The sequence below is a fragment of the Etheostoma cragini genome, chromosome 4, assembly GCF_013103735.1.
Source record: "Etheostoma cragini isolate CJK2018 chromosome 4, CSU_Ecrag_1.0, whole genome shotgun sequence".
NCBI lineage: Eukaryota > Metazoa > Chordata > Actinopteri > Perciformes > Percidae > Etheostoma > Etheostoma cragini.
The window spans coordinates 24548877-24574652 of record NC_048410.1 but is presented as its reverse complement, the minus strand read 5'-3'; the positions used below and the strand labels follow the sequence as shown (position 1 = coordinate 24574652).

Sequence of the window (25776 nt, the reverse complement as noted above, 5' to 3'; positions counted from 1 at the left end):
TTGAGAATGGAATTTGGTGTGGTGTAAGAACCCGGCCCCCCCTTTAAATCCTGCTACTGCAACGTATAATAAAACACACTGCAGGGGAGCATTCTTCTATCTAAGCAGTCTCATTGGTGGAGATAAACATTACCTGCTTTCACCTAACATCACCTAGGAGGAAAGGCTGCCTTTCTCAAGTCATCCTGTGTTTGCCTCTGCTGTCAGCAGTCAAATGGCATACATTTTCTAACTGACATTGCCCTCCCAAGGCCCCGGCATGAGCAACATCAACTTGCTTTGGGCCTTGAGAAAAGTAGAGAGTCCATTTTGAAATAGAGTGAATATTCAAGGTGAAACATATCCACTTATTCAGACCAGCGGCCTGATGCACAGACCGGGTTCCCTGCCTTGCTCAAGGACAGGAAGTCTTGAAAAACCCTGCTGTCCTGTACGTTCAACAGTAGTATTTATTCCTTAAGCCAAGGTTGCAATGTTTTTTGTGGGTTGAGGTAAATGTTTGAACTCAAGTGCAACGCGTTCCCAACTGGTGAAAAAATACTGACACTGTCTCAGTGTCTCTCAGCGTCTGACACCGACCCAGAAATCACCCTTTAGCGTCTGTATGGAACGCAACAGGCAGCGCTGTGGCACGATGCCTCTGCTAAACAGCTTCGGGAAGGAACTGTTTTTTGTGGAATGTGTGTACGTTCAACAGTGGTTTTAGTCGTGCAACAGAAAACTCTGATTGGACAGATACTCCAGTAGCTGAATGGATTTACCCTGTAGAGATCTGAGGAGAAGTTAACCATAGTCCTCAGAAATCCACCGGAGGTTAGAACGCCAACACAAAGAAAGAAGAAGGTGACGGACATCCAGCTAGTGATTTTAACTGAGCCAGACAGATAATATTTGGTTAACCCTCTTGTTGTCCTTGGGTCAAATTTGACCCCTTTAGAAAATGTCTTCATCTGAAATATGGGTTTCTTTTGGACCAAATTACCACAAAAAAAAGGATTGAATTCCATACAACGCTCTTTGCAACTGATCACTTTCATTCCAGACAAAACTCCTCCTCACATTACTCTAATCTTAACTATTTGTGTAAATAATTCATAATTTCTCTTTTTTAACTGAAATACTAGGTACAGTTCTATATAAATAAGGGTTATTGACCATGATTTCCAAAAAGTACTCTAAAACTAGTGGTAGTAAGGTGGTGGTGGTAAAAACTTGTCAACTATTTGTCCGGTTTTTAACCCGGGAGGACAACACAAGAGTTACTGACCAAGCGTGCCCAAATATGACGCTAAAGGAGACTTTTGGCGTTGGTAAGAAACACCAAGACACCTGACCACGCTGGGAGTGCGAATGGGTTGGTGAACTTCTGTGGACATTGGTAGGAAACTCCGAACCACCGCATCATGCACGTCTATTTAAAAAGGATAAGTGTGCAATGAAGCCGAGGTTGCACGTGAAGTCTTCAATGCAACATATTTGTATGCAAATGAATTACATAATTGTTCTGTGTCCTGCGATTTAATGAAAAGTTCCATGCAACCCTAACTCTAACACTTAATTTTCTACATATCACATACCTTTGATTTTTGGGTTACACTTTACTTGAAGGTATCTAGGTAGGCGTGACATGACACTGTCATGAACGTGTCATGAGCATTATAAACATGTCATGAACATTTGTGAAATAAACTTTCTTTTAGTAAGTGTTTTTCGTTTTTTTCACGAGAAGTTATAGTTAATAAGTATATGGTCATGGTTAGGGTTCATGTGACATGACTGTGTCATTACAGTGTCATGTGTCAACGACATTGTTATGTCACTCTTATGGAGATACTTTCAAGTGAAGTGTTACTGATTATTTTTATCATTATGGTTGCTTTAACAACAATTCATAAAATAGACCAAGAAAAAGAAGGAGGTCCATGGATATAAAATACTGGAGGCTGCACACTAAACTGTTACCTCTGTGTGTTTCTTGTTTATCACTGAACAACTGCAGCGTTCACATTTTCAGGTCCCGCCAGGCATTTTATGTCACAGGACTGCTGGGCCCAATATCCATATTGGCCCCAGGTTGGAAATTAACTAGCCTTTATTTGGATTAAAACCTACAGAGCCCGGCAGGTGTCAAGGGTAAAATGTTTGATAATTGTGGAGCACAAATGAGTCATTTGTACCTTTGGTATTATCAATAGGAGCTACTTAATTCTTCCCTCAAATTAATAATTCACGATCTGGAATTACTAAATCATGCCCTCAAATTGCGGAATTAATTATCTCAAATGAGCATCGTTATCACAGTTATTTCATGTGTTCTCCTTGGCTCGTATCTGTAAGCACACTTTGGTTTATTGCTTGCAGGCCAGGTTTTGGTTGCTAGGCGATCCAGTGTCACTGTTAAAATGCAGTGCCCAATCAGCTGAGATAATTGTCAGGTCGGGGTCAATCTAAATACGTTGCATGGGTTTAATACATTCTTTGATTCAGGACTGAGGTATGTGACTCCATGTTATGGCTCTTCCAAACTAAGTTATTTATTCTAAGTAGTAATTACTCTCTCTATAGGCTTTTTGTAGATATTTTTGGAATAAGATAGGTTACTCATAATTGGCCTGCCAGTGGTACTAAACTTGTTTAGAACTGTATTTCTTTAATATTTTTATACAAACAATTTCAAATTGTTTGTTTATTTGGTGCGTATTTCTGACACACACTTATCTGAATGAGATGCATATATAAGTAAGGGTGTCCCAGTGTTCCAGGGATGTAAGACCAGTATTTATAGGACAGTAACAGCCGTAGTTCTGTGAAACATTTACTGATTGTGTAAGTAAAAAAAAAAGAGGCAGATTTTCATGCATTTGTGTGACGTCTCTTGTCATTTCTTCTTCTCATTTAGGATGTGTATAATTTTTGCCACCAGGATTCCCATCATGCTTTGTTTTAGTGATTTTGCTGATTTAGTGTCATCAATGGGAACTGTAGAGTTGCACAGCTGTAATGTTGGCATTGAGTTGCATTGTTGGATTGTTAGCAGAAAGTACTGGTGTGGACAGTTTGCTGGAGAAAACGTCTAAATGGGATGTTTATGAAGATTGTGCGGATGTGATAATGAACACTGTGGATGTTTATTCTCAACTAGATTAACAAACTGGGTTAAAATGGTTAAACAGGTTGTGTTTTGTTTGACATCCATCAAAATATATTTATGAAACATATACTGTATTAAAATCCATTTTTTTCTAGGGAATTCATTTTGAGTCAATTGAAAAAGCTGAGCAAAATCAGGCGGTGCAAATAAACCTTGATAACTGTTTTCAACATCAACAACAGAAATAAATAAAAGAAATACATCTGACGGGCCATGAAATTGGACTTGAACAGGCTTCACAGTAGATGTCATGTTCTTCTCTATGTGGTTGGGATTTGAAGCAGAGGAGCAGAAGACCGGCTTAACATCTGTATTAACAAAGCTCTGACACTGCGCTGTCTTAATCTCGCATTTGCTTTTCCACCTTAAAAAAAAAAGAAGGAAAACAGAGCCTAAAGCCAGAAACAGGCTGGCCTCTGTCAGACAGAGCAACACATCTACTCCGGCGATGATTGTTCAACTTAAAGCGCCTCCGACTCGCACTCCCACTCAGCCGTTTATTACAAACTTTTTTCCAACAAAAGTCATCCCACACTCATTTGCAGTGTGTTGTGTCAAGGTGAGAGGCAGCGAGAGGGAAGCGTACGGCAGCGTGGGCGCAGCTCCTCAGCAGCAGGAATTCATATAGTGTTCATAATAGCCTGACTGCTTGGGACCGCAGATATCTCTACTGCACATTGTCTTTTATTTACTTGGCTTTCACAACCAGCCATGGCCGGATCTACAATTTAGGATATTATCCCCCACTCCAGAAGGGGGGCACGGTGTGGCAGCGGCCCCTTCCTAAGATGTGATCTATGAAAGTGATGCTTTTGCACGACTCTTTGTGGAGAAACTCAGTTTTAAAGATCTGTTGATTTAAAGAGCTACCATTATACTTCTTTTCAGTGTCATATTTGTACCATTAGGTTCTACTGGAATAGGTTTACATGCTTTGATGTTCAAAAACACATAATGGTTCTTTTACTGGGCATTACTGCAGCTGCGCCGTCTGAAACACTCTGTCTGAGCTCTTGGCCCGCCTTCCTGAAAAGCCCTCTGTCTCTGATTGGTCAGCTGTCCCTCTCTGTTGTGATTGGTCAACCAAATTTAACCTGGGCACGCTGTACTTACTTGGGCGTTCTCAGCCAGTGACATCACTAATGGAGGAATATCAAACAGGAAGGTGGGCGAGGCGTTTCAGGCAGCTGAGAAAAAGTGCTGTCAGTGCTACATTTGGAGTGAATATGTTTTTTTGTACTGTAAAAATGTCTTACATACACAAAAAACTATAACAAACAAACTATAACAAACTAGAAGACTAAACAAATCCAAAAAAAGCATAATAGGGTAAGTAATTGATTAGTCAATGAAATCACATAAATCATAAATCACATATAAAGCACGACTAAAATATATTTTTACACCTGGACCCAAATAACTCTCCCCCCCCCAAAAAAAAAAACCAACACACATTATAAATGGTGTGACCGTCCCATACTGTTACGTGACAGAGATAGCAGTTCAGATGCTTGCATTCACATGATGATGAAGTAGAAAGAAGGTTTTAAAAAGTACTCTATTGGTATTGGGATCACTTCAATGGTACTGGTATTAATACTGGTGTTGTCATTTTTTAAACAATGCCCAGCCCTACAATATTTATACTAATTTAAATGTAGGACTTTATTGTCAGCTATAGTATTATTGTTATGAAAAGCCAAACACCAGCTTTCGTCATCATTTATTATTTGCCTGATTATATATAAATGAAGTGAATGAATACCTGTACAGACGGTATAGTACAATAAAAAGTATGGCTGGCCATTACGAACGACTAAAAATGACACTGTGATTGAAGCAACACAACATCACTGCTGACACATTTACAGGTTTGTAGCAGTTGTGCGAGCACCAGGTGTACAGATGGGAGAACAAATCCTGAAACGTGTCCAGATGTGCAGCTATGCAGCGGAACGTATTTATACGTCAGCTATGGAGGCAACATACCGCTGCAGTCTGGAGGAAACCTCTCATGTCCAAAAAGTACCAGCTTTTCAGCAACGCCAGGCAATACTGGGTAGTGTATGCTTGGCAATTTGAATTTGAATTGCAGCTAGCTGTGGTTACAAGCACCGCAGACCACAATGACACCACATGCTGGGTTTTCTTAGCTCACATGCAGGAGGTCAGTGGAGCAATGCTTTTCCTCCATGACACTTTTGGCAGTGATAGTGGGATGGTCACCAAAAAAGATTAGGGATCATCAGTAGAGAACAAAATAGAATGCTCTTTATATGTCCCCATGGGGAAATATATCTTAGGCTACAATCGTCACAACACAACACAGAAAAAGCATTATAAAATCCACATGAAACAGAAAAATAAGAGCAACATAGAATCTGTCTGACTGTACAGACAATCCGACATCTTAAAAAGTGAATGTAGTAGTTAAAGTGCAAAAATGTCTAGTGTATTAATTGCACTTCTGTGCTAAGATTTACTGCTGGAGTTTGGCAGTTTGATAGAGTTTGAGATTAACGATAACTTGTTTTACATCTCGGCACACGGACTCCCTGGCGGCAGAAGTTCCCAAACAGGAAAGAGGGGGTGTTGAGAGTCTGCAGTGTTTTTTTCTGCTTGTTTCCTAACTGCTTGCTCCAACAAGCTCTGTTTGGAACAACACAGAACCCTAAATAATGTAAATGTACTCCATTACATCCATTACTTTGCTTGTGTGTCTGTGATGGGGGCCGGAGGTGAACGTAGTTTTTCAGTCTCCTCACGCTCAGTTGCACAGTCAGATGGTATAAATGGTTGGCGTCGTGTGGATTGACGGGGTCAGTGGAACATGGGACAACATGTGAAATCAGTTCCCCATGGCCCAGCGACGGAACTCAGAGGCCTGGCCCTCCTTATCAGAATAAGTTTAATAAGTTTAATTAGTTAGTTTATTTTTGTTTTTTTCTTAGTTTGTACCGTTTTTGTTGCAGCTTAGTTTTACTCAATTTTAAGTACAGATACTATACCATTTTTTTTTCCTGAAAACATCTGTTTTGATATAGTTTGATGTAAGACAGTGGTGTTTCCATGCATCCTAAAAAAAACCTGGAATACTGTACCTCAAAAGCCTTAAAGCGCTCATATTATGCTCCTTTTCAGGTTCATAATTGTATGGTGAGGTTGTACCAGAATAGGTTTACATGGTTTAATCAAAAAAATATATATACATTTTTGTTGTACTGCATATTGCTGCAGATCCTGTTTTCACCCCGTGTGTTTGGGTCTCTGTTTTAACTACAGAGTGAGACATCTCACTTCTATACTATCTTTGTTGGGAGTTGCACTGCTCAGTAGTGAGGTAAGATCCCATCAGCTAGGTAACTATTTCTCCAGCTTTGGTCAGTACACGGCAGGATTCGCTGGGAGACTTCTTCTAGACGAGGGACACTTGTGGAATACCTGCAGAACAGGGACATGTGAGTAGTTCTTTTGGGGATTATGGTGAACTAGTGTGTGTTGTAGCAGTGGTGAGAACGAGCTAGCATGCTAGAGCTAGTAATGGCAGTGGAGGAGTTTAGGCTGGTGCTGCAGATGAGAGAGTCACGGTAAGATTCAGCAGCACAAGACAATAAGTTAAGTTTCTTACTAGAGTCTGAGACACTCAGTTTGTTGTACTGTTGTTGATTATGATAGAAGCCAGGTTTGCCTGATAATGCCTGCCGCACCAAGTCCCTGCGGATGAAGTCACACAACCCACACACCACACACCACACACCACACACCGGAGAGGAGACACAGGGAAAGACTGACAGGGAAAAACAAACAGAAAACACAGGGGATCCAGAGGTCACACTCTGGGCTGAGACAGAGTTTGTATGCATGTGGAAGCACCAGAGACAATAAATATCACCCCAAATCCCAGAAAAAAAGGGATTTATTTCATAAAATGGGCACTTTAATGTGAAATTTGTATAAAGCAATTATGACCAGGTTAATATTGCTCAATGAATTGTTATACAGTGGGTGCAACAAGCCACCAAACTACATTGTCATGCCATTTAAAGGCGCTGAGCAAACGGGGGAGAGGAACAACTGGATATACTCACATCTCCTTCATCTATAGTGCATGTTTGATGCTATTATAAGTCAACCCATTCACTAACGTTAGCTTACTTGTTGGTCACAAACTAAAGAAAATGACACCCCCCAAACTAGCAGTCAGTCCAACCAGAGGTGAGATATTGCTGTTTGTAACCTTAGATTTGGTTAATCAAAGACACACAGTTAACAGTACAGGAAATAAGCACAGCAGAGATAACACGTCGGAACTATATATCTTTACATTTTAAAGTTTGCTGATTCCCTGCAAATTGTCTACGCAGAAGGGAGTTTTGTGTTAGCTTGACGTCACAGTGATTTGGTCTATAACATACTGTTGCTAGGTATATAACAGACCATTTTTATGGACTGAATTCTGATCAAAGGCTGGCAGACCATTTTCAAATCAATAAAATCATTTTTAAGTCAAAATTTGTGCTCATACAGAGGTCACAAAGGGAGAAAGCTGGTGCACAGGGATTTCTAACAACGCTAATGGCAATAGTGGTAACAGATCATTAGTTAGCTCCGTATTTAGCTCACTCACCGGGGCGACCTAACTTTGAAAGTTAACTGTCATAACCGTGACGCAGGCTTCCCCAGTGGGTAACCTCTGTATGAGCGCCCATGTAGTAAGCCATATAATGAAGTGCGAGTGAGTTCCCTCCGCGTCCTGCTTCACTCTGTCGGGCTCCTAATAGGCAAAATAATGAGCGGTTCACTCTACATTAAAACGTACATGACGGCCAGGCAATCAGCTGATTTAAAGCAGATGGGACATTACACTTTATTGTCTGATGTCATTATAATGTAAGTGCAACAGACTGCAGTGCCAACTTCTGACCTTTTGTCCTGGTTTTCTGTTGTGCCAAGTTGTCACATAGTATTGAGCGGCAATTATTGGTTGTGCAACAATCTGGAAACACAACACTGACATAATATCAAAAAAGTTGGCAAACATTTTAGTAAAAGGCAACATTACCAGCCCATTGGGGTGGTGTTTGTTTTCACCTGACAGATTTAAGTCCAACATTCTCTCTCTTTTAGCTCCGTTTTTGGTCAGCTCCAGCCCGCTAAATATTTCCCTATGTTCACCTGCTAGTTTATCCCAGAGCAGGGAGAGTACAGTGGGTTTGTCCCAGTGGTGGTGAGTGCAGTGCACTTAAAAATATTAAAAAGCTTAAGGTTAAAAGGGTCCCATTGAATAGTCATTTGATCTAATGTTAATTTATGTACAAAATAATATATTTCTAATCTTCTGTGTTATTGCTGCGGCAATGGCTTCAATTGCAGCGATACCGATACACGGTCAATGGTGGCCTAAAGGTTAGAGCATGTGACCGGGATGTTGTTGGTTAAATTCTTAGACCGACAGCATAAAATCTTTGTGGGGAAAGTGAAGGAGCAGCGCTCATTTCCACCACTGAGGTGCCCTTGAGCAATTAATAAATCAAATAAATTGAGCAAGGCCCTTAACCTCCAACCGCTCCAGTGGAACTGCTCAGTGCCAACAGAGCAGGCTGTGGTTGTACTGGGCAGCATCCAGGAAGGAATGTGTTCCTGTGAACGTGATCAGGGCGCTCCTGCAAAAGAAAGGCCGCCTCTCAGTGAACCTTAAAAAAAAGCTACAACAAAAGCCTAGCTACCCAGTGGTATTCTTTCAACACACTCTCTCTTGCTCTATGTCTCAGTTCTGTTGTCTAACTTGACTTAGTCCACACACAAACACTCTGTTACTATATATAATTAAGGCTGAGTGCTATTGCAGCTTCCTCAGACTGCATTTTTCCACCCACATGTGTCCCCCCCCCCACCCCAGATCGGTCACAAGGCTGAATGGATGGCTGAATGGATGGCTCTTGTGTTCAAGGTACCAGGAGTAAGCTCTCATGTGAGCCTATACCCAGCACCCACATCTACAGGCTATGTTTGCTCCATTAAGTCAATTCATCCTTCATTTTTGTTTGCTTTCTTAGTTTCCGTATTCATAAGCTTGACACAGTTTCTTTATTTCCTGTTGCCTGATTTCTAAATATATTTTTTACGACTGTCATCCATTTATTTTTGCTTTTTGGTTAGGCTTATTGCAATTGTCAGTTAGGCTTAACATTTTCTTTTTATTCAGGTTTTCTCCGCTGCTCTTATGTTTCAACCCATAACAACGCCCTGGGATGACAGCAATAAAAAAAATGCTAGTGACTCAAGATAAGAAAACAAACAAATATGATTTCCACACCATATTTGCATCTTTATATTTGTGATTGTTTTGGCCTTGCAGCGGGTGCATTGATATATTTCTGACACTCGTGTGGCACTGATCACGTCTTATTACGGCCGGCGGTCACATCTCCACCAGCTCGTCTCTCACGTGTGGATGACGGAGCGCAGTAATTGGCCACGCTGAGTGACAGCCGACGTCTCAGAGGAGATAATGAGGCAGCCATTTTGAGCGTAATGCTGACAGACACTTTAAGCCGTTAACAAAATTAGCAGCTGCGCTAGGCAGATCACTGGCTTCACTTATTAGCAGGCTGTTTACAGATTACACGTTTGTGATTATTAATCACCAACTGATTACTAATTGCAAATGAAGAAAACTGAATTCATTTTGGTACATTTTGAATTTATTTACTGGGTTGATTTACTGATCTATTTTTTGTGAATTAGTTGGTGTTCTAAGGCCGACCACTAAGGCATCAGAAAGACAAAGAGACAGGAAAAAATGTCCCTTTTTTCATTGTTGATGTCTGATTGTTATGAGTGACATAAGATCACACAATGGTGCAGCTTAATGGATTCAGGGACAAGGCATTCAGATGTACTGTAAGTCCTGCAATAATGTAATGTGATGGGAAGACTGGGTAATCTTGTTCAGGGAGCGTAATGTACCTGCACATCCACTCAGCACAGTCCATCCTGTGCTGCTCCCCGCTCTCCCACGGTCTCCTTCTCACTCCCCCCCCTACTACATCTGTCTTCAGTCCTCAGTGGAACACACGCGTTGAAATCAGGATTTTTCAGTAGTGCTGGGAATCGTTCAAAAATATTTAACACCGATTCCCAATCGGTGGCTACGATACCGGTTCCTGAATGATACTTTGTTTTTTTCATACAAACTTTACAAAATCCATTAAAAAAATGTTTTTTATTTATTTGCACAGGAAACGTTAGTACAAACATAATGGCATATTTTCTTTTTTCAACCCCCCTCCCAAATCCTACACAGAGTTCGCAAGTATAACAGCAGAAATTATTTGCAAACATATAGACAGATTTCTGCAGGTACATACAGAAGAAAAATGAAATGAAATGTAACATTACAAATTACACCACTACACAGTATGGCACAAATGTGTTTTTTCCAGCTACTCCTTCAGCCCCATCTCTCTGGGTAACGTAGTTTTTCCTGACATGTAACGTTAGACAGCCAATCACAAACATTATTAGATCTTTGTAGAAGCATGCTACGTGCTTATTGGCTCACTGAGCTTTACTCTATTAAATTAGGTATTAAATGATGAGGCTTTTTTCAATACTGGATATTAAGGAGTTTAGATTCCCCGCCCAAGCTTGAACTTGATACGGCCAGAGGAAAGCGGTGGAAATCATGGGTCGGGCCGGACCCTTAATGAAGCTTTTTTTTTTTTTTTTTAAATCATTACTTTATTAGCCTATTTTGGTGGGGAGAAAGCTATGCCTCTCCAGCTTCTCCCGTAGCTCTGGTTGTATATGGTCTGCACTGACTTGTGCATCAGCATGCAGACCGTGGCGATGACAGTATTAATTATGTGATCGGGAAAAGAAAGTCTCCAGGGCTTTGATTATGTTGCTCCCTTGAGCAACTATTCGACTAAGGGAGCTATTTTTTTTTTTTTTTTTTAAGTATCTTTATTTGGAGCCATTTGTGATCTATTCCAGTCTGAATAAACAAACAACACAGTTTAAATGCTTCGTCCTTGTTGCATTATTCATTAAGATAACTCTAAACAGACTCCTGAAGTTCAAACTAGTGATGGCTAAATGAAGCTTCATGAACCAGTGTCTTTATTTTCTGAGCCCACTAGATGGCGCTCTTGGTTTTAAGATAAAGGCCCAAAGGCTTTGCAATTTAATATATTTTATAACAAATATATTTTTGACCATTTGTTGAACAGAGTGCGCCATCTAGTGGGCTCAGAAAATAAAGACACTGGTTCAAAAAGCTTCATTCAGCCATCACTAGTTCAAACATCTCGGAATTTTAGTTGAGAACATCACTTACAACGGCCCACGGATTGAACAAGTGTCACGTGTAAATCATGCTCAGGCTCATCATTACGCGTTGGGCCGTGCCAGTTGGGCCGGGTTCGGACAAAACGTGCACGGCCTGGGATTGGGTTAGGCTTGATTTTTTTGGGTCCGATCTAAGCTCTATTAAGGAGGCAGTGCCTCAAAAGTATTGAGATCCGTACCCAGCCATATATTTCAGTGACTGATTTCAGTCCCCTACAGATCTTTACCCCATGGGGCCACCGGCTATCCCACATAAAATCCCTCTACTATTGTACAATGGTGATGCATTTTTCATTTCCAAAATGTTAATTTCTTCAGTTGGTTGGCAGTGTATATTTGGCATGGTTTACATGGTGGGTTAGTAAAGCTCAAAAGTGTGAGAAATGGGTCCAACATGTGGAGGAGAATGTAGAAACATAAACTGCATCAACACTGTTGGTGGAGGTAAGAGGTTTTCACCTGACAGTGAGCAGAAAATTAGAGCTTAAACCTGCACTGATTGTTTTAGTCTTTTTTGGCCACTTGGTGGTCAACGCAACAAGCTGTAAACAAAACATTGGCATATTATTATATCATATCTCTTTTAGCTCTATTTTTGGTCTCCACCAACTCCTGAAGGGAACACCTATTATATTTCTCTTTAGATGCAAAACTCTCCACTATGTTGACACAAAATTTCCAGAATTCACATATGAAGTTAGATAAACTCATGCTAAACAATTCCTTTGACGCTGTGTCACGAAAGCCAATTAATGTTTAGGGTCTTCTGATGTCCTGGCGTTGAATCAGAAATGGAGGAACAAATGATTGGAGCTGTCTGTGACACCCAGAGCTCTATACTACCTCATTATTTGTACAGACACCGGATAAATAGAAGCATTTCTTGGGAAAAAGTAAGCAGGGGACGTTGGACTACCTTGTTAGTTCTAAAATGATGTGTCTGTTGTTTGTTGTGTTGATGGAGCAGCTACAACGTTAGCGTAGCCCTTATCAATCAGAACTTCATTGATGAAACAAGAGTTTTAAAAGTTGTTTGCTTTTCATCTGACAAAGTTGTGCTATACATTTAGGACTCAGATGGTTAATGTTGTTCAAACAAACCACATGGAACATGACACACTTTGGTGAAATGTCTGAGTGTACTGTAAATTACTCAAAAACTGCCTTTTACCTTTTTAAATGTGTCTTAGTAGAAACATAATACTGTGTGAAAAGATCACTTTAATGTCTTACTTTAAGAGCATGCAATAAACACCTGAATGCTTCAGTCAGAAACAAAAAAAGCATATAATAAATTCTCAAAACTGTATTCTATGTGTGTTGACCCATTTACCATTTAATTGGTGCTCGTGGGTCAAGGTATGACATTGGACTTGGCTGGAGCACTCCCGGCAAAATGTTCTATTATTCTCTATGTGAAAGAAAAAAACAAAATATGAATAAAAGGACAAAAAGAACATGTTGTCTTTCTACTAAAAGCTAGTCATAATGGAGCCGCACAATTAAATATATAAATATATTGTAGTGTAGGACCCATGCTACGCTGACATACTTGACAGAAGAAGAAAAGTCCTTTGCCATCCCGTACTTATTATCCTAGGATAGTGTGCACACTATACACACAATAATGCCAAACATAGGAACAAAATAATTCAAATCCCTGTTTGAGGTTAAACTCACTGCAGACAAGGCTGGTTGCTTGTCACTGACCACTCCAAAAGACCGCAGTCCAGCTAAACATAATGAGAAGCAGACAATGAAGAAAGTGCTGCCACAGTGAGGAAAGCAAACATTAGGCAAGATGAACTGGAGGGAGAGAGAGAGAGAAAGAGAGAGAGAGAGAGAGAGAGAGAGAGAAGACATGGTTAACTCATCAGAGATTGATGTTGCTTTTGTGCAACTTTTTCACAGACTGTCAACAACTCTCCGCAAGGAGAGCCCGCTCTTCATCTCCATCAATTATTTACTTTGTAAATACACCTGGCTGCCGCTTCTGACCTTTGGGAGAGCTCAAGGCTTTCCAGTCAATTAAGAGCCATTTTTTCAATCAGATGCTGTGCTGGCAACCCCATTCAATTCTCGCTGAAAAGCCCGTCATGGTTCCAAGTTGCAGCGTAAACAAACCCAAGACTATGGAAACTGTATGCCTGCAGATCACAAACATACACAGCGAGTCTCTGCCGATACAATCTATTCTTTACACAAAGGCAAAAGAAAACTTCGCTGTCAATGAAATCAAGGGGTGCCTAATGAGATGAAGGACAGGAGGGAGGCTGGGGGGAGATGAAAACACAAGGCGAGCTTTCATGTTCTGTCCAGGAAAATGAGATGTGTTCTTGCCATATGTCCATCTCCTGCAATTAACCCGCTCACATCAGACAAAGGTCCTCTCAAGCATATAAACGAGCAGAGAGAGAGAGAGTATTTCTCTTCACCATTTGACCATTTGAAGCTTCCTCTCAGCCGGCGGTAAGATCTTCTCCCCGCACTGAGTCCATCAGCATCAGTGAGGAAATGGCAGAAATCGGTGCACTGGAGAATTGGCCCGTATGTCGAGGAGGCCTGGAATTGCAGGAGAAGAAGCAGTCGAGTGAGGCGGGAGTATTAGTATTAGTATTAATTAGTATTAATGCGAAACTCCCCCTAACCCTTCTCTGCTGTCACATCCTCACCAGGAATGGAGACGTGTGACAGTCTTGTGTCCTATAGCTGCCAGACATCCTGCAGAGACCGATGACACGATACTGGGTTCTTGTCATCTTCAACCAATCAATAGGGAGTTAATAATGCTCCGGAACTCGGTTAAAATGGATGTAAATGTGTAAAGATTACAACCGATTGAGATTTAAAGCTACATTGTGTAAGAATTTCTCCCGTCTAGCGTTGACATCATATATCGCCATCAACTCTCTCTCCCCACGCAGGTCAACGTACGTATTGCAGCTACGGTAGCCGTCACGCTTCAAAAAGCCAAAGTGTACAAAGGTCGTCTATCACCCGTGGTTGTTGGTCTGGAGGATATTTAAGTAGTTGGGATTTGTGTCTGTCGCTATTCTCAATCTGTTTTCTTATTCTGGGCAAAGAAGAAGACTCCTGTTCCTGAAATATAGATTTTGAATTTGTGTGGTCCTCCATGTTTCCTTCTTCAGACCTGCTGGGGCCGGAAAGCGTTTGTACCCATTAGCAGCGTTAGCAGCAGCTGTGAGTCAAAAACGTGAAAGGCGGAGCAGTACGTCCTGTATGTCCCTTACCGGCTAACGTAGTTCAAGATGGAGTGTGACCATGGAGAGTCTAGCCCAGTTCATGCAAGCGCTAATGTAAAACTTCAAGCCAAGAGGAATACTTGAAACTAATGGTGGTGGTCAATATTCATAAAAAAGGACAAGTTTGTGAAGGGCGATACAGATTTTAATAATGAACAATTACAAATGTTACACAATGTAGCTTTAGAGAAAAAGAAAAAGAATTATGATGCTATTTTTAACCGGGCCAGGGTGTGATCTACTTTAGAGTTCTCTTCAGACATCTCTACAGATTCTTAGATCCTTTATTTCAAGAGATGTATGTCATTATTTGAATGTGTTTTGATAATCATCATGATTCTTATTCATTTTGTTTTTGTTATTTGAGATGAAATGCAATTTCAGCTGCACTTTTGACAAAAAGACACCCATCTGTTGTTTTGCACAGTGTGTATGAATCAAGGAATCATTTGTTTGCAGCTCATTCTGTTAAAACACATCCTTAGAAAATCCTATCGCAAACTTAAAATCATATTGAATAGTGGGTTCAGTGTATTGTTACATTACAAGCAATCAATTATTTAATTAATTAATTAATCAGTTTGTTGGTCATATGAAATCATATCAAATTATGTTTTGCATGTTTTCATGTCAGTTACTTCAATGTGTGCATATTAAGTGCCATAGTAATAATACACAATGTGTAAAAAGGGGGCGGTGGGGGTGTTGGTGTGGTTTGTAGAGGGGTTTCAGTCAGGTTCAGGTCTTCCAGAGAATGTGGTGGACCCCCTTGCAGAGACAGCAGGCAGTGTCATGTTCAAAGCTTTAATTGCCAAATCCAGTCTTTTCCCTGGAGATGGCCCAGTCTTTGTTTAGTGATGATGTTCTTCTTCTTTGGCTTTTCTGGACTAATTCAAGATTGTGTTCTCATTGGGAAAGACAATGTTACATTGCTGGGGATTCAGCAGGTAAATAAGACATCTCCACGTTTGTAGAAATACTATTTTTCACTTTTTGAATGGGCTAAGCTTGCAGTCTCCCTTCCTTCCATTGTGTGTGCTAAGGGCGGCACAGGCTGAACTGTTTCTGTATTGATACATAGAGATGGACATCAATCATCTCACCTGATGCTGGGTAACAACAGTACAGCACAGTCACAACATTGTTTTGTTTAAAACTGAAATGGAAGAAGCAACAACGGCATATGAAAACCCAGTGACTTAATTATATGCATAAAGTACAAGTATAACTTGGTGTCTGAGCTCTAGCGGGGTGCTAGCAGAATTGGATCATTCATGGCATTGCAAGACAATAAGGTTCAAAGCCTTTCGGGATCTTTGATATGCCAGAGATAACAAAGGATCTCATTTACTGCATCACCCATGCCTCTCATTGCTTCCCAACAGACTTGAGACCATGCACCATGTCATTTAAGTTTAGAGGTAAGGAATTTTTGAAGATTGCCTAACTAATAAACTACAAGCTCTTTATTGCACTTGGTCAGTCAACAACCTTGGGACCATTTCCCCTCCTCGGTTGGACACTACAGCTGATTCTGTTCTGTTCCATAAACGTATGTAGCCCAGAGTGCAGGAGCGTAATGGAACACTTCAAGAGGGAAGTAGGTGTCTAGGTTCAACGCCCTTCTGTGAGTTTGCCTACTCAGCATGCAGCTTCTTAGCCATTCGCAGGTGTGATTGAGGTTAGCGCTCTAGCAGTCATGCTGGTCTCCTCTTTCTTTTCCTCCTTTACCTTCCCCCCCCCCCCCCCCCCCCCCCCCCCCCCCCCCCCCCCCCCCCCCCCCCCCATACTGCTGCTTTCAGCAGAGATTAGCTGTATTAAGGCAGTGACTAATCACTTCACGTTTTCCCTTCCGCTGCATTTGCCAGCCAGGCCGTGGCTGTCTGGATCCATAGGTAATGCTAGCCTCATCCGAAAGAAAGCCAGACCACCTCAATCAATAGCCCCCCCCCCACCCCACCCCTGGGCAAGGACGGAGATGGAGAAGAGGGGAAGGAGAACAGGAAGCCACCTAATTCAATGAAGTAGACATTACCCGGCGCTCGCAACGCGCCAGGGCATGAGTAATCATAGACAAATTCATTTTAGAGCCCAGGAGCCCAGTATTGCTTTCAATCAAGGGCAGAGTTAGAGTGAGTGGGATGCGTACAGTGGGTGCTAGTGGTAGTCCGCAGGAGAAGGAGGGAGAACCAGAGAAAGGGAACTTCAGACAGAACTCGGATCAGTTTCTTTTGACTTGCCAATTTGTAGCCTTCAAGCATTTAGTGCAGCTGCAGTAGTTAGTGTAATGCTTAACTAACCGGTTCACTATGTAAATGTGCATATATAGACAAGGATCCTTCAGCAAGAGGATGACTGTTATACAACTAAAGGAGGGAAAAAAATGCATTATGAGATGCTGCTGATGGAGTGGCTAAAAAAACAAATAATGACGTGAAATACCAGTTTAGTTACTGTGCTACTTGACTAAAGACTCGGGGAAGACATGAAACTGTGACTGTAGTCAGACAGGGTTAGGGTTAGATTGATTCACCCTAGATGCATAACTTCGAGGCAATATCTTTGTGCAATCACTGGCATCAAAGGCCTCAAGACAAACTGATAAAACATATCTATACGCCACATCAGAGAAACCAGTTCCCATAACACCTTGTGTTTATGCAGATTGTTCTTCAAATAGACGCAGATAAACATGTCTTGATGTGTGGGATTGCTGTGAGCTGATGACATGTCTCTCTGCAACTCTTTGGAATTAGTTTGACGCTGAGTCAATAAAGATCAACCCCAATGCATTTTTGAACTAACATTTTTTGAAAGTTATTATAAGCTGTTTGAAAAAAGGCAGAAAAGGCGTCAGTGCTGCATATAAGTCATGCAAGTCATCAGTGCAGTCTTATAAATATGTGCCTTAATGAGTGTTTTGACACTACAGTATGAATATAATGAAGTGTTAGTAAAGTGCTAAAAGTGTGTGAACTTATTTTTCTTTCTAAATACCTTAAACTAAAAAAAAAAGCCTCTATGTTTCAACTGATATGATCAAATGATGGCAGGAATTACGACAGGAAAAAGGGGAATCCATTTTATTATTCATAAAATATATGTATAGTAGTGTAGGATTAGGATTTGGGACATAAACAGTGGTGGAAAATGAAGAAATAATGATAACACGTTTTACTTTTTTATTAGACATCTTCATTAATGGCGTTTTCCCATTGCGTGGTATCTACTCGACTCGCCTCGCCCTTTTTGCTTTTCCATTATGAAAAAAAGTCCCTGGTACCTGCTAACAGGTTCTTTTTGTAGTACTACCTCAGTCGAGGATCCAAGCAGCCTGAGGCGACACCAAAAGGTGACGTGAAAACCTGCAGACTGCTGATTGGTCGGAGAGAATTGTCACTAATCACTGTCTTATCATTGCCAGCAACAGACGGGGGGGGGGGGGACATTTTTTTCTGCCGTCAAAACTAGCAAAAGTGGTTTTGTACACGCCATAAAAACACCTGTGCCAGACTCTTCCCGCTGTGTGCTTACATCGTTAAAATTGGGTCCTAACTCCTGCACGGCTGCTCTCTGAAACAGACTGGCTTCAGGTCATTTGAATGAATATGCACAATAACTAAGTACAACCAGATTTTGTGAAATAATTCTTCAGTTTCAAAAGCAGACATATATGTGCAGTATATGGATCTCCTCCACCTTCCCTTATGCCACTTCTAGACTGCTTTTCTGAAAGGATTTCCCCCATGATTCACGTGTTCGGGGTGTGATTCACACATATTGAAGCCCAAGAGGGGCAGCGGGGTGGGAGTGGGAAGCACTACATCAATGTACAAAACAGACTTGTTTTAAAGTGCCCATATTATAAAAAAAAGATGTTGGGGGTGTTATTTTGTGTCTCTGGTGTTTCCACAAGCATAACAACGTTTTGAGTGAGAGACTCTTTCTGAATGTCCTCTGCTCTCAGTCTCCGGGTGAGCTGTCCAAAATCTGCACGACTTTCTACTTCACTAGCCGAGACGAGGTAGCATGCTAGCATTAGCATGCTAGCTCGTTCTCAATTGCAAAACACTTCTACAACACACACTAGTTCACCATAATCTCCAAAAGAACTACTTCCATGTCCCTGTTCTGCAGGTATTCCACAAGTGTCCCACGTCTAGCTGACCAAAGCTGGAGAAAGAGTTATCTAGCTGATGTGATCTTACCTAGCTACTGAGCATGTGTGACTCCCTATAAAGATAGTATAGAAGTGAGTTGTCTCACTCTGTAGCTAAAACAGAGACCCAAACCCACAGGGTGAAAACAGGATCTGCAGCAATGTGCAGGACAACAAAAATATGGTGTTTTTTGAAAATGGAACTATGTAAACCTAATCTGATACAACCTCAAAATACAATTACGAGCCTGAAAATGAGCATAAAATGAAAAACATGTTTTCCATTACAATACAAAAATAAATAAAAACACAACAGCTACTAAGTGGGCCTTGTGGTGCGTTGGCTGTTCCAGTGATTTAGTATTGCCCTTCTGTGAGGTTGGTGACTCACGCGAGACAGAAAATAATGGTCGAAATGAAAACAACTGAGGCTGAGATACCCTGACCTTTAGGCCGAGTTGGCACGGCTTCAGAATAGCCAGCAGGGGAATGCAGGAGACTGACTTGCACCAGTCAGCAGTAAAATAATGTCATAAAGTAACGGCTTACAGACCTACAGACACAGTCAGGTACAGCTAGTAACACAAAACATAGACAAAGCTAAAATACAGGAGACAACAGGGAATTAACCAAGAACCCCGGAAACACTAGGAGACACACGAGGGGGAAACAAATTAATCTTGACACCTGTGAGGTGACAAACTGACACCATACAAAGGGAGCACGGATTGAATACACAAGGTAACAAGGGTGATAATGAGAGACAGGTGACAAGAGGGCTTATGAACAGCTGGAACACATCAGGCTGGGGCAGACACATCATCTATCTATCTATCTTTCTATCTATCCATCTATCTATCTGTATTTTCATTAAAAGGAATGTAAGGTATTTTACAAAAACACATGTACAACAATTGGTATGTTATCCAAAAAGCATATCTTCTAAACACTGATATGGCAACCGCATTTGGTAGACATACTACATAGGTATGATGTTCAAGTGGCCATGGGAAATGTGTTGTTATTTGACCAGTAGGCGCTGTAGCAGCATCATCTAACCATACAGTTAGAAATCTGTGGATGCATGTTTGACTGTTCTACATATAAAAAATGTCCATCCAATTAACTTCAAACATGGCAGGTGCATTGCTGAGGACCCGAGGGGGTGCAGTACTTCCAAGGCGCACACATTCCCAATGATCACACCTCATAACCAGGTCGCATGCAACAAAACCAGGCACCAAGCTCGGCCCCTTCCCAACCGGCTGCTGCAATAGTTTTCTAAAGATAACCTAGACCAATTTCAATTTAACTTCATTTATATTATCAAATCATAACAGGAGTTAAGTAAGAACCACTTTACAGATAGAGTTGGTCCAGACTACTCTCTATAATACAAAGACCCAACAATTCCAGTTATTCCCCCAGGAGCAAGCATTTAGTGCGACAGTGGCGATGAATAACTCGCTTTCGGGGAGAAACCTCCCTGATGGTGGTGAGGAAAACTTCCTTTCAGGGAGGACAAACACTGAACTTGACAACACACTGTTGAGTATTTTATATTCCAAGGCTGGATTTGTAATGCTTTTTTTTATTCAGAAAATACAACAACACAACATAACGTAGCACAGTAGAATTTGAAAGAAGTGGAAATCCAGTACAAGAGAAAATACAAAGAAAAAAAACACACATACTATAAGCAGCTGCAGCCCGCAGTACAGGGTCCCATATTTTATCAAACACATCTCCTCTCTCTCCAAATGTAATGTGCCAAACATTTCTACCAGCCACGGGTCACATGTAGGCACAGAGTCCATTTTCCACACACGTAAAATCTATTCCTCCCACATGCAATAGCCTTCTTCTTGTGCCTATTCACATGAGATAAGGGAGTCATTATCATTCTGACAAAGGCTTCTTAATCCTTCCAGTTTCAGTTTTATTGTGTCCTGGGCTGAGGTTGGGGGGGGGGGGGTCCTCAGGCAACATCATGTGCCCTGAAGCTACAGTCCTATCTCACTCCCAGTGCAACGCTGTGTCGATGATGGGCTACACTTTATGACGCTCTGCGTACATTTAACTGACACGCGGTGCAGAAAACGGGACAGATCGTGAATGGATGATTGTTCCATCGGTATGTGACGCTGAGAGCCACTGACCAAGTGTCAGAATGTGAGGAGTTGGGATTGAGAAAGGGTTGAACACTCAGGTGTTAAAGCAGGGCCCTGTGACATTTCAGTCCTGGACTATCTCTCTCTCACAGCCTCTGCAAGAAGTGACTCCAATGCTCTTTTCCCTCTGTGGATATTTATTGTGAAAGGATGTCTCTCTGTGAATGCAGAGGTGTTCTCTGAGGGGTCAGTAGTGCAAAACCAAATATAGAATTCACATTGCAGCAGAGGGCGTATCACAACCTCATAATGGCATTTTGAATGTCTCTATTAACCACATGAATGGAAATGGCTCGTCATGTTTATTCTGTGGGCTGTATTTAATCAGAATTCAGATGACTTGGCAGTGCACACTGTCAGCTGTTTTCAGAGGACACGAGATGTCTCCGAAATGTCATGTATCCTTCTAAAGCCCACTCAGTCTAACATCAAGGTGTATCTTTCTGTGTTTCCTGTCTTCCTCAGGTATATACGGGCCAGACGAAGGCTGGGCATCATCCTATCCAGCATGCAGAGAGAGAAACCAGTCCCCCATTAACATTGTGGACCAGGATACCAAAGTATCCACAGAGTATCAGGAACTGACACTGGAGGGCTTTGATACAGAATCCTCTAATAAGACCTCTATGAAGAACACCGGCAAAACAGGTAAAGACATCAAAGGCTTCTGTAGCAAATTGGATTCATCCCAGTTCATGTAGAATATGCTTTTATTTCTAACCTCAATCTGACTGAGTGGTTGAAGTTGTAAAGTGAAAGAGTCAGCTAAATGTTGAAAAGGAATAACTAAGCGCAGACTACGCAGGCAAGACTCCAGAAGTGCCGATATTAGTTGCATTTGAAACACTTTGTAGATGCCCTGTATTTCCAGTATTTCTCATTCACGTTATGTCTTGCCCAAGGATTAGCTAGATAGATAGTCTAATCGGGTTATTCCAAATTGATAACCCTCTGTCCACTGGGGCTATCACCTAAAATCATTAGGTTTGAACTTGAGATACTAACATGATTCCCATAAAATATTCTGTGGATATTACTTTTCCCCAGATAATGAATCCTAATAATTTCCATGCGCATGCTCAGGCCAAAGTTTTTGTGTGTCTCTTTTGTGTTGTGGGCAGAAATGGAGTACTCGAGTCCTGGACTCAAACTCGAGTCTGACTCAAGTCTGTATTCTCTGGACTCTTGACTTGACTTGGACTTGCGGACTGATGACTTGTACTTGGAATCAGACTCAAGGACTTTTGCATTCAGACTTTGGATAAAGTTTCTGACTAAATAGGTTAAATAAATCTGATATAAGATGATACACTTGTCCTGTTTCGGGCTCCAAGACCGGCATGGACATCATGCTGTGCTGAATTAAACTTGACATAAATTCATTATGTAAATGTTTACTGTGGTAACACATCTAGTGAGAAATAGCCTCATCTTCAAATAGACCGACTCTAACCCGTGTAACAATTCACCTTACATCAAACAGGAAGAGAAAAGCACATCACACAAAAATTTAAACAACCTACCCCTGCTACTTCATTAAACTACAACTAAGTCATCCACCAAAATCTCTCTAAGTACTGTTAAGTGAGATTAATAAACATGTTCATAGACGAAGGAAAACATAGCTATGGGTTTGAAACAAAACAACGTACTCTGTCATAAAATATTTTCAACCAGACCATGAACACTCCCACACATTTAAACCCCCCCAAAAAACCCAATGTCCCGCAGTTCAAAAGTTTGTTTAGGTAACTTAAATAATCCGGATAAAGAATAGTTCTCCTCATTTGAAAAACAAAACACAAACAAAAATTGCCAGGTGAAGCGTGGCGAGACGCCGCAGTCAGTAAGTGTTGCACGGGTAACTTACCCAACCTCGCCGCAATCCAAGTAGTTGAAGGGTTGATGCAGTAGTTCAGAGAAAATTCCCAATTAATAACCGGCCGAGGAAAATAAACAATTTATCCCGCAGTTGACCCCATCTGGCAGGCCTGCAAAAACCAGAGCCCTCTCCAATCCCGACCGCTCGCCCCTGTCGATCTCCAGGATTTAGTTTTTCTCACGTCACTTCCCAGTCTCCTTTATACCCACGCCTTTAAACATTTAAACACTCTATATATTCAAAAGTCAGTCCATCAACAATTCGTGGTCCCAACACAGGCCTCTGATAACACAGCTAGTTATTTTCTACAAGTGAACGAAAAAAACAAATACACACAATGCGTGTTACCCATCACATAAAAAAAGCTGCACATGAAGACAGTATGGGTGACCATTACACCCTGACCATATAGAAACAGACTTCTTTTGGAGCCAATGGAGTCGCACCCTGCTGGAAATGAGAGAATGCTTCACTTTTTGGACCCTGAAGCTTTGTCCAGTAGCGTTACAGTCTACGCCCCAAAGTCAGAGCCATGTTTGTCAAATAAATGTTGCCAGATTGTAACCAGATAATCTTGTGACCGACAACAGCACAGAGAGAATGAAAAGCTTAAGTGTGACACCTCTATTAATCCCAGCTCATATTGGCAGGTGTCTGCATGTCAAACATCTGTTGCGTCACTTTCCCCGTACAGGATTATGAAACAAGACAGGTGCAATATGCAGCAAGTCATTTATGATGAAGATTACACATCCCATTTTCCTTCAGACATGCTGCATCCGTATTAGTACAAAGTGCCATGGCAGGTGTCACTGCCTGTAGGATTCAGCACTGGGCCATCTGCGTTCAGCTCTCTTGGCATCTCGAGGAGCCTCCTTGTCAGCCACAGGTATTTTTCACAATTCCAGGTTGTCAGTAAGATGGATGATGCTTTCCCAGCAGTGGAGAGATGGAGTTGAAAGGCTTTTGAGAGGCACAGGCCACAGGTGGCTGGCATTGCTGTTGACAGCACTTTGAGTGCTGCCCAGAGCACAGCTGTGTGTTAAGCACAATAATGCTTAACATCCCATCATTTGTTCAATAAAGACTGTGTGAGTCGTTTTTTTGATGATAACACATTTGAATAAATTACCAAATTGTTTTTAGGTTCACTGTAGCTTCACTAAGCAGCTTGTGTTCTATAAAATCACAGAGACAGGCTGCAACAAGTAGAGAAGTGGCTGATCCTTTCAAAGACTCCATAATATCTTATATGTCTAACAAATATTTGGACATGGACATAAGTTTGGACCCATCTTACATAACATGATGTGATGAATCAGAAAGGTTCTATCCAGTGCATTGGCTAAAGACATATATTAAAGTCAAACGATACTCATAGATCACTAACACCAAGAGTATGTGCACCACATTGTTTATCCACTGGTGTTCTAGAGGAAAGGATTAGGGGATCACTAAAGTTAGTAGTCCAATAATGGGGACCAACCAATTCTTCATAATATTTAACGGCCAATAGCGATTGAGAGGTTTTGTTATTGCCCAAGTGACTGACAGACTTTGCCACATGCAAAGCCACAGCGACACCCTAGCTAAAAAGATCTTAAAGGTCCCATGACGTGGTGCTCTTTGGATTATGTTGTTGCTATTATGTAGACCTGAGTGGTCCCCTAATACTGTATCTGAAGTCTCTTTCCCAAAATAATCAGGCAGGGGGAACCCATATTTCCTTTCTAGCCACTGGGGGACTATAGGCAGGCTGGGGGAACGTTTATTAATGTTAAAAAACCTCAAAGTGAAATTTTCATGCCATGGGACCTTTAATGTAAAACATCTGCTCAAAGCAACCATCTGATAGGTGCCTGGGTAGCTAACATGGTACAGCGCATGCACATACTGTATACAGAGGCTCAGCCCCTGCTGAAGTGACCGTGGGTTTGGTTCCGACCTGCTGCCCTTTGCTGAATGTCATTCCCCCTCTCTCCACACTTTCCTTTCTAACCTGTCCTATCAAATAAAAGGCCTGAAAAGGCATCAGCAAAAATTATCTTTATTGCAAACATCTTTTTTTCTTTCTGCGAAAGTTAGATGAGAAGATTGACACCACTCACAATATTAAGGCGAAATGTAATGTTTATTTGCAAATTTGTGTCAGTTGTGTACAGCTATCTTTAATTTAAATTATGGTTGGGTTCCTTTATAAGCCCCTCCACCTGTTTATTTAATTTTTGTTGTTCTCTTTTTATTTCATTTTATATGCACACATAAAAGAAAAAAGAAAAGTGGAAAGCCTTTGTCCAAAGGTAACAATCTCACCCTGCCAGCATCTATAAAGCTCACTGATTAAAATGTTATATCTGTTAGGCTGGTGCAGTGTATTGGGCCATTATTACATGAGGTGTTAATATAGCAAAATGGTAAACATAAAATGAGTGATGAATGTAATATAACATGTGAGAGCCAGCCCTGAGGCTAAAATGATGGAGGAGAGCATTAGCTTTATTTTGTTTTTTATTTTTATGTTTTTTATTTTAGCACCAGCCTTACATTAACATTTCCACTCACACACACAATCCTGCATAATGTAAAAGGAAAACTGCCAGGTCATTTCCTGAGCACATTTAAGTCCCACCACTTCTGTCCAATGTAAATGACTTCAGCTTCTAGGAGACTATAACAGGAATTTGGTTGTTTTTTTGTCTATTTTCATATTGTGTGCCCAGACCGTAGCTACATGTACACTGTAGGATGTCGTGGTCATGTCTCTCTATGTGCGGGGCTCACTGCAGAATAAATCATAT

General features: G+C 41.2%; 1 protein-coding gene across 2 annotated transcripts in view; it reads left to right on the top strand.

Annotated features, from left to right (window-relative positions):
* The window catches only part of LOC117943172 (receptor-type tyrosine-protein phosphatase gamma-like), a 455813-nt gene that overhangs the window by 252975 nt on the left and 177062 nt on the right, over positions 1 to 25776 (top strand). For both annotated transcript variants that reach the window (XM_034869129.1, XM_034869128.1), the window contains exon 3: positions 21562 to 21744. In XM_034869129.1, coding sequence (XP_034725020.1) covers positions 21562 to 21744 — 183 coding nt within the window. The remainder of the gene's footprint in view (positions 1 to 21561; positions 21745 to 25776) is intronic.